At 42.2% G+C, this 9969-nt stretch overlaps 1 protein-coding gene across 1 annotated transcript in view; it reads right to left on the bottom strand.

Moving 5' to 3' along the window:
• The window catches only part of LOC108691254 (homeobox protein Hmx), a 14596-nt gene extending 7243 nt beyond the window's left edge, over positions 1–7353 (bottom strand). Inside the window, exon 1 of the mRNA XM_018198924.1 lies at positions 6746–7353. Within this exon, the coding sequence (XP_018054413.1) occupies positions 6746–7353 (608 nt within the window). The remainder of the gene's footprint in view (positions 1–6745) is intronic.
• Between the last annotated feature and the right edge of the window lie 2616 nt (positions 7354–9969).

Raw genomic sequence — 9969 nt, 5'->3', positions numbered from 1 at the left:
AGTGTGTGTGTGTGTGTGTGTGTGCTATATATATATATATGTATACATATTTATAATGAAGCCACGAAATAAATTTCTATGCAACAAGACAAATTAATTGGAAACTAATTGGAAAATAAATTTTCTTATTTGTTTGCTTTATAGATTTTTAAATTACCGGTTTTATATTTTCTAAAATTCAATATCACGATAATAAAAATTCCTTTTTATGATTTTCCTATTGGAAAATTTGATTTAAATTTATTCAAGGATTTGATACTATAATTTGTTACGTGCAGAAATATTAATTTATTTGCAACTCTTATCGCAACAATAAAAATTCTTTTTAAAGAATACGTTTCTTTTTTTTTTACCATTTATTTCATTAGGCCTGTATAAATTTTTAATACGAGACGCTCGAGTTATCTTTATTGGGCATTTCCGTTAAAATTTTCCCTCCGTATCTTCAATGACGTGTTATACCGCTTGCTTGTATTGATTATTATTCTACCTCTGCTTGCGCGCCCAGTAAGTGCCATTCTCAAATATAAACTCTTTATGCCGTTAACGATCGCTCGTAATACGATACGTTTCGTCGTGTATCGTTACATCGAGGGTAGTTAGGAGCGCAGCGAAGAAAGAGAAGTCGATCGCGTTCGCTAGCGAAAGTGCGCCCAAAGCGGTTTGCAATCTGTATGTTGAACACGATCATCACGTTATGCTTTACACAGAAAAATAAAAACAAAAGGACAAATGGCGAAAAATTATAAATTATCGGATATTAATGAGGAAAAATAAATAGAAAAGAAGTAGATGGATGGGATAAATTTTCAAGTTATGTTTATTACATCGACTCAGAGAGAATGTTAAGAAATATTCTTTTATATATATATATATTCCTTTTGCATATTACCTATTTCAATCCGATTTTTAATTTCTCTCTTTCCCATACATATGTGCAATTGCAACACGATGAAATCTATTGTTAACACTGTGTCTTATAAAGCGTCGTCAGGATGACCCAACAACGATTTATTGGCTTTCAAAGCGTTCGACTAAATCCGCTAGCTGGCTTCGTTACATTATTGGCTTGATAGATGGAACGATGAATCTATTTCCATGTTTACAGCAATAACTTGGTCTCGATGTATATTCCAAAGAAAATTATTATTATTGTAAAAATGTTTTTTGATACACAAATTTTTAGATACACTGAAAAATTTTATGAAGAAATAATATAGAATTGATATAGTTATAACAAGTTTTTTAAAATTTTTTGATACATATTAGAAGTGTGACATACTAATGTGTGTGTGTGTTTTATATATATATCTATTTATATTGTAATTCCATTTGGAGTCTTATGTCAGTCACGTCTTCTTGTGTGACTTTTTAATCAAGGATTTGCTACTTCGTAGACGAAGCAGTGTCGAATGAAATCGGAGGGAATTGTATTCAACGCAATTACGATCCGTGATCCATACTGCCGCCGCCATCGCTCATCACGAGCATTTGTTCCCAACGTCGAAACATCCATATCGTTCGCGAATAGGCGATCATACACAATAGGCTTTATCGTATCTTCCTTTGAAACTTGTAGCGCGATCCCACCCTAATTAACGAATCATTCATCAGTGCTGTAATTAACGAGGCGGTCTCTGTCGCGGATTATATCAGACGGATCTTCTGTTCCTACTCCTGTGCTCGCGGTAATATTTTTGAATGTAAGCCTTCGTGAAATCGCGAGCAAATCGAATAAAAAATATTTTCACGATACTCCGCGCCAGAATCAATGAACCGCGCGAACGAATTCGAAACGTATTGAGAACGAACAAGATGGATGCGCGTAAAGAGATAATTAATTCTTCTAAATATAGGGCTTGCGATGAAATCCAGTTACATTTTACTCCCAATGTAATTTTTTTAGAATAAATATATAGGCCGTTTTCTTTAGGAATTTCATGTACGTAACAATTTTAATTAAATATAAAAATTTAATTAAATATAAAAACTTAGCAAATTAAAATTCAAATAAAGTAAGAAAGAAGACTGTGAGCTAAATTAAGTGTTTGTACAACAAATTCAAAATTATATTAACATAATTAAAAGTTAGAATCGACAAACGTTTTGATCTCAACCTTAGGTTGTTCTTCACAGTGTAATCGCAAAACTAAAAACTACAATTTAAAATTATACAACTTTAAATTATAACAGATATATACGTAGTTTAAATGTGCTATTGGTAAAACTACAAATTACAATTTTAATTAATTTAAAGTCTATGGTATCTTTAATAAGATTTATGTATTCAGAATACGATGTATATGTGTCAATTATGAAGATACGAAGAACTCTTCGGTTCAAGTCGCGTATTAAAGAGGAGTCGGACGCGATTGTTACAATTTCATAAAGCGTGCATGTTATACCGGGCGTATCTAGCGCGTAAATCCCTGTGCGAGTACTTACTCCCCTGTAGAGAAATATTATTATTTGATCAGTTAAGTTATATATATATATATATATATTTTTTTTTATATATATATATATATATATATGTATACATATAAATAGAAGATGGATAGTGCTCTGCTGAGATCGCATGGCGCCAACTTCTCTCTTCACGACCTTGGTGAACGAGAATCTCAGGCTGGTGTAGAACGGCGATTTAATAATAAATTGAGCCTAGAACTTGCGCACTTCCTCCCGGAAGATACGTAAGGGCTGCTCACTCGGCAGCAAATGGGCCGCGGGATAGGTAGCCTGTTTCTCGAGGGAATCTTAGGCTCCTTAACCTTGGACTATACGCGTACGGCGTTTCATCCGCATCCATTATGCACTCTACGCCTAATTGATTTTTTGCCTTCCTCTCCTCTTATCGATGCGCGCGTTTCGGTAACAAATTTCGGTTGTCAGTTGCTCGCGACGTTAATTAGCGTGCTTGCACAATTATGCCCTGGACACGCGCGTTTTACGTGTGCGTATGCGCATGTATGTATGTGTGAAAATTGCACAAACGCGCGCGATCATCGCGTAATTCTATACCACTACGCGAATTTTTGTTGAATTGCATTTAAACGCGTAAATGGATCCGAACGGAATATATATACGCATTTGTAATTTTACGTATCGCCGCGGAGTGGTTATTACAAGCGAGACGCGCCGCTTTCGTAACCCTTTGTGATGTGTGAATTATGCCGTGCATTACCAGGAAATTTGTATCGTCATTGTATCCTTTTTGCAAGTTGCATTTACATGTGAATTGTGCATTCCTCGTCGTTATTTAAAGAAGAAAATGAGTTGGTTATTTTATCACATTATCGCACACATATCATATGGATGTACAACAAAAATCTTCCAAAAATCTAATTTATCAATTTTAAATAAATTAATGTTCAATTGCATATTAATTAATAAATTCTTAATAAATCTGATAAAGACAAAGGTGTTTATAAATCAGAAATATTTCATATACACTTTGAAGAGTTTTACCGGCCAAAATTCCCAGTGAAAATTTCTCAGTGAAAATGGAATTACCTGTGTACTTTTGGCGAAAAGAAAATCTGTTTATTAAAGTTTAGGTACTATTTATTTGCCGCGATAAGTTCGTTTGCGTGACAGACCCCACTCGATGCGGCTTTTCTCTGTTAGCGAAGTGTACCCCAACGGAGCATACGAGTGGAACTTAATCAAATGGTAAACGGGTGGAAAACAAGCAATCGTAGCCGTCGTATCGGCAGCCAAGCATGGCGAGGACGCGGACGGAAAGGGCGCGAACGGGGACGAGAACGAGAACAGGGGGAGGGGGAGGAGGTGGATCGTCAATCGAGGAGGGGGTGTAAATCTGATAAAATCATCTCGAACCCTCTCTCTCTCTCTCTCTCTCTCTCTCTCTCTCTCTCCTGCCCCTTGCGACGGACACAGTACCGTGCTCGGTTTCCTCGTAGATATATCCGATAGCATGCGGGGGTCCTCCTAAATAACGTAAGTAATGTAAGAGGGTGGTGTTGTTGCTACGGTTGTTATTAAATGAGACAGCCTAATAGGCCCATTACGGTCCCCTCGTCGGTCCATTCCCACATAATATAATCCTCACCGCACGCGCTCGCTCGTTGTCGCTACCCCTTACCGTTTCTCCACCCCCGTGATATGTCGTGTATCTTGATCCGGGCGAGCTCACGCCTACGAAAATCTTCGGTCCACGACACGACGGCTACGAAGACCCTGGATACATCCCTTTCCGCCCGGTAATCCAAGTTGACGGGTGCGGACATTGGGTCGTGAAACACGGTGTTCCGCATCAACCGAGAAATATCTCGAACTTTTTTGAACAATTTGGAGTTGATTTTTTTTTTTGGTTAAAAATGTCGAGGAGAAAACTCGTTTTGATTTAATAATTCTCAATTTTAAACTTCATTTTTAAGCTTCTTGATAAAAGCAAGTTTTAATAAAATTTTTGTTAAAAGTAACTCGACGAGAAATTAACCAAAAACAAATGTTTATTATTGAGATATTTCCAAGATGTTGATCTTTTACTAGAAAAGATACTTTCTTATGTGTCTCTTATAAGTATAATTAAGGAAGATCAGCTTCTTAAATTAATCGAAATTGAGAGAGAGAGAGAGAGAGAGAGAGAGAGAGAGAGAGAGAGAGCTATAATTTTGAAATTATAATTCATAAAAATATATTTTCTTTAATTAATTTCGTAAGTTTTTTTTATGATAATCACAACGATGCATATTGTGAAAATTAAGATTCCCTTGAATTTTATTAAATAAATACTCTTATTAACGCACATGATGTAGTTAATGCAATTTATACATCGCTAATGCGAAACGCGTCCCATCGTGCATTCGTACACGCGTTTGTGTATAATTATGCGAATAATGGTGGTGAAGAGTCGGATATTAATCTATTGCAATGGTGTTGTCGAATCTCTCGGGTCAAAGCTTTGCGAATGCGTGTTTTTATCGTGGAAAACGCTAGCGCGGCGGAGTTTCTAATTGCCTGAGAGAGGGCGCGGTCTTAATTTATTCAACAATTCCGCCAATTACGCGAGCGGCGAATATGAATAACGACGATGTTACGAATTAATTAATCATTAGCAAGTATTAGCAACTCCATTTACCGACACTTTTGCATTAATATTAAATGGCAACGGCATTGAATTAGCCGTTAAACGATGGCGTTTAAATCGTTAAATTATGCAGAGAGACTCTTTTTCTATCTTTTTTTTCTTTCATAAATGTCCGTTAGGAATTTCGGTAACCATGTATTGTAAATACAAATTAAATTATATAAATACAAATCAACATATTTTATGTATTTTACTCGGGTGACTGACGTACCGTTCTATGTGGTAAAATGAATGGTGATCGCCGATCAGTATAAAGGTTCGAATTTCGGCCAGTTATTTTGGCGGCACCAACCTATAAAATCGAAGGTCACATTGCCGCATCTGACTGAGTTTAATGTAACGGTATTGTATCTGTATGCATTGTGTATACCAATAAATGATGCGCGCTATACACGTGTTTACGATGCAAAGTATACTTGCGATGTGTATCGCATTGTTAATGAAATCAGTTGTGCTATTTTTCGCGAAAAAGCGTTCGTAAAAATGCCATTCTTGGGAATGACGCAAATCTCCCACTGCTAATCATTTTCAAGACCGAATTTAGAAACGCAAAGTTTCACTTTCATAAATTTCTTACCGAGAAGCTACTTTGCGCACTTATACTACGTATGATATATACTTAAAGGATGTCATAGAAATTGCGATTGTTTGAAATTAAAAAAAAAAGAACACTAACTACTTTGACAGTTCTTGATACGTAATAGCTTTTAAAGTTTCAATAACCGATTAAGATGAAAAAATTCGAAGAGTACAAATAGAAATATAGAATTCGCAAAGTACAAATAGAAAAAGGAGGTTTATGTTTCATTTAAGCTTAAATGTACATTTCTTTTTTTTTTTAACAAGGTATGAAAAAAATGTAAATATTAAAATATGCGATGTTGAAAATTGAAGCAACAGGAGAAAATCTAGGCAATTTTTCTTTCTTATAGAAAACAGGCATCTTTAGAAAAACTACATTCGAATAAACGTGTGTGACATCATTCTATGTATATCGTTTATCTTTTATTTCCCAAAACGAAACACATAAAATTCATTGACGCATAACGTCATTTAAATCTTGTATTCAGTTTAAAAATATTCTTCACATACGTAAATAATGAAGAAGTTATTCAATTGACGGAAGTCAATTCGTCATTTCGGTCCTTTTAATTTTATAGATATTACATAACGTAAACAACACGCTATGTACTATGATGAAACTGTACTATGCTATGTACTATGATGAAACTGTACATTTTCGAATGATAGCAATTGATGAGTATAACGTGATGTTAAATGCTCCACTAATTTTCATAATTATAGCAATGTCGAGAACAATAATCTTGTTTGCTTCGTACTTAAATTAATAATTGCAAGACAAATTTGCTTTTCGCAAATTGTGCTAATGAGAAACATTTAAATTATAAATATTGATTAAATGATAAAGTTTGATGTATAAAAAAGCGACCGTTTTATGAAACTGGTTTAGATACTTTATCGTCTAAGAGTTTCATATATATTTACAGCTCTTTCTCAAAGAGCTTTCTGAAATTTGTCAAAATTAGAATCGTAAGGAAATTAGAAATTCATCATCTTATAAAATTTTATCTATCATTTCCAAAGGAATTCAGAGAATCGAAAACCATGTACCTCGATAACATCGCGAGATCCGCCGAAGCCTGGTGTCCTAGTAGTGGATTGGTAGAGGCATCGCCGGGCGGCGAAAAGGTCGCGGCTGGACTGGTAGCACTGGTAGCACATCCGATACCGATACCCACGGAATTCGCTCTGGGCTCCAGTCCGGTGTGACCGGCTGCAGACAATCCGCCACGTTGACCGCCGGACAGTCTCAAGGATGTGGGCGAGGATGAGATCCTTCCGGGACTGCCGCATGACGGCGGGATTCTCTGCGAGTTCTGCGAGTTTGCTGGCGGTAACGGCGATGTCCGATCGACGTCCGACGACTGTCTCTCGCCAGATCCCGTGGAAGTCGTCGAATCAACGGGCGGAGATTCCGGTCTGCCAAGGATGTTGGAGATACTGAAGGACGTGTACTGCGGATTGCAGGCAGGCCTAAGCGCCGGCTTGCTCACAGTGTCAAAGCTGAAGGAGTGGTGGTGATTGCTCAGACCGCAGCCAGACTTGCCGTTCTTCTCCTGCAATAGCAGCTCCGCCGGTGTGGAGCTACTCCTGGAGCCCTCCAGCTCCAGATCCTCTTCCGACACAACCGACACTTCGATCTCCGTTTCGCCGGACATCCTTCGAGCCGGCCCGACGGGAGAGATTCCTCGCTGCGGCACTTCTTCCGTGGCTAGCCCAGCTAGCCCAATACGACTATTCGAACAAGGTCGGATCTTTCGTTCCCGATGATAGCCGTGCGTCGTTTTTGTCGTCGACACTTCGGTACTCGTTTATTAGAAGGTACCCGACGTCGACGGTTAAACGGTATCCGACGTCGTTTTGCGCGACGCGACCCGGCGACTGTCCACCCCGGACAAACGCATATCAGGATGTCACACAGGTACGTGGAGCGCGTTGACTCAGACAAGGTTGATCGCGCGACTCATCGGTAGTCGATGCGCGACCGTCGCCAGGACGTCCTCGCGCGTCGTGGATCGCAGACGGATCGCTCGATCGCGCGACATTCGTAAGCGATACCCTGGACGACAGGATGATAGGAGACAAGACACTTGGACGGCCCACCCTTCGCGGAGTCGCCCTCTCCCCCTTATCGTCCTTCCGCCACCTGCCACACCCCCTCTTTCTATCTTCACCTCTCTCCCTCTTTCTCTCTTACTCTCTCCTTTTTCACCACTACATGTCCGTTCCAGAGCCTGATACGTAACTTCTCCTCTCCTTTTCGCTTTCCGCTCTTTACCGTCTACCCGCGTAAGCGTAAAACGTTCCCGCGTGAGTAACACCGAGACGAGATGCCCTATCGTGCCGTCACTTAAATTTTCTCGAGTCACTTTCACTGATTGTCGATCACTCCTCACAAAACCGATGGCATCGTATCGGTCGTCATCGCGAGAGAGTTGTAGTCGTGATGCAGTTTATGGATTGGAGACCGAAAACCGCGATTTTCACACAATGATTTTCGTCGAGGAGACGAAAAATTCGGAAAGAACTCAGATGTATGTCTAACCGTTCGGACGGAGAGTTCGCAATTGGTAAGAAATATCGTATCGGTCCGTGCGAGCGACGACGCTGCATCCGCGTTGCGTTGCGTTGCGTCGCGTCGGAATTTCGACTCGCGCGCGTATCGTTAGAGCGTCGGCGCGTACTGACAACGCGTTCACATTAGAAAGAGAGGGATGCGCAAGCACCCTCGTGTCCTGCAATACGCTTCGCAGCGAGTGACGGGCCGCGGCCGATGGATGCACTGTGCTCGCGCTATACTAAGGGTAGGAAAACGCCGGAGAAACCGCAGGTCACACGGACGGAGGAGAAATTCGTTCTCGCACACGCGTAAACACACACACTTAGCTCGCGGCTCACATATGTACATTCGCGCGTTTGTTCACTCATACGCGGTGATACGAAGGTGAGAGGGTAGGAGCGCGAGGGTAGAAGCGCGAGGGGCGCGACAGAGGGGCAAGAAAGAGGGAGCATTACAGAGCGGCGAGGAGTAAGATAGAGAGAAAGGACGGTTCGGAGTCACGCTTCGAGAGTCACGGGGGTAGTTATTGCGCGCCGCGCGCGATAGCTAGGCGCGGGGTGCGAGCGAGGGAGAGAGGAAGGCCAGTAGTACACTGGCTAGAACAGGGCGAGCGAATAAATTAGAGAGTGTCAGAGAAAGATGGCAGGAGGGAGCACGTTGACGCGCGCGCGGAGCAGGGTGAGGAAGGTCGGAGAGGGGAGGGAAGGGGTGGAATGGGGAGGGGAGAGTGGCAAGCGAGCGCGAGGACGGCTAAGCTGCAAGTTGCCAGAAGGGGTGTCGGTGCGGCCGGGGTAGGTGGCGGGGCGGGGCCTACGGCTTGCTAGGGGTTGGCTTTCCGGATTTCTCATAGGACGGAGGCGCGATCGATGACTCGCGCCGCACACGACTACCCGCTGGGGTAACCCTCGCCGCGGACCAATCGCGTCGGTCGCGCCGTCCTTAACTCGAAAGATACTCGCCCTCGACGCGCGGCGCGGCGGCGGCGGCGGCGGCGGTGGCGGCGGCGGCGGCGGAGGGTGAACGGGGTGGTTATACGCGAGGCGACGTGGACGTGGAGGTCTACGAATGAGAGGGGACGCGAGGGGGAAAGAAGGATAGCGAAATGGGGGAAGCGGCGGAATACGCGCGACGGGGTGTGTGGGGGTAACACACAACCCGGTGGCGGTGGCCGTGCCACGCCGTGTTACTTATCCATTATAACACTCCAAGATCTTGATTTAAGCCTGCAGCCAGTGGTGAGCTTTTAACCAATTAGCCTTTATAGCCTACTCCCTCCGTCCTCCCGTTTCCCGTCGATCCCTCTCTTCGCCACCCTACTAGCTCGCCTCTCGTCGAGTCTCTTCCTACCGACGTGATGGTAGCCGCCACGTTGGTGTACCTACATATCCTATACCAATGTCCTCGTCCACAACCGCACGATATACCCACCTAATTTACCGGCTCTCTTCATCTTCTCCCCTCCTTTCTCTTCTCTTTCTCTCTCTCTCTCTCTCTCTCTCTCTCTCTCTCTCTCTCTCCCTTCCTCTCTCCCTCTTTTCCTCTCTTTATTTGTCTCTTCTTCTCAACGTTATCCTTCACTCGGCTTCTCTCTCTCTCTCTCTCTCTCTCTCTCTCTCTCTCTCTCTCTCTCTCCGTCATTGCCTCCTCGTTATGTATCTATGAGCATTATGCGCGTTGGTGTATTAGCACGGTGCATTCGCGCGTGCAAGTACGT

This window comes from Atta colombica, unplaced genomic scaffold (assembly GCF_001594045.1).
Source record: "Atta colombica isolate Treedump-2 unplaced genomic scaffold, Acol1.0 scaffold45, whole genome shotgun sequence".
In the NCBI taxonomy this organism is placed as follows: Eukaryota; Metazoa; Arthropoda; class Insecta; order Hymenoptera; family Formicidae; genus Atta; species Atta colombica.
Note: the sequence above shows the minus strand (reverse complement) of the source record. Positions and strands in the feature narration are given on the sequence as shown.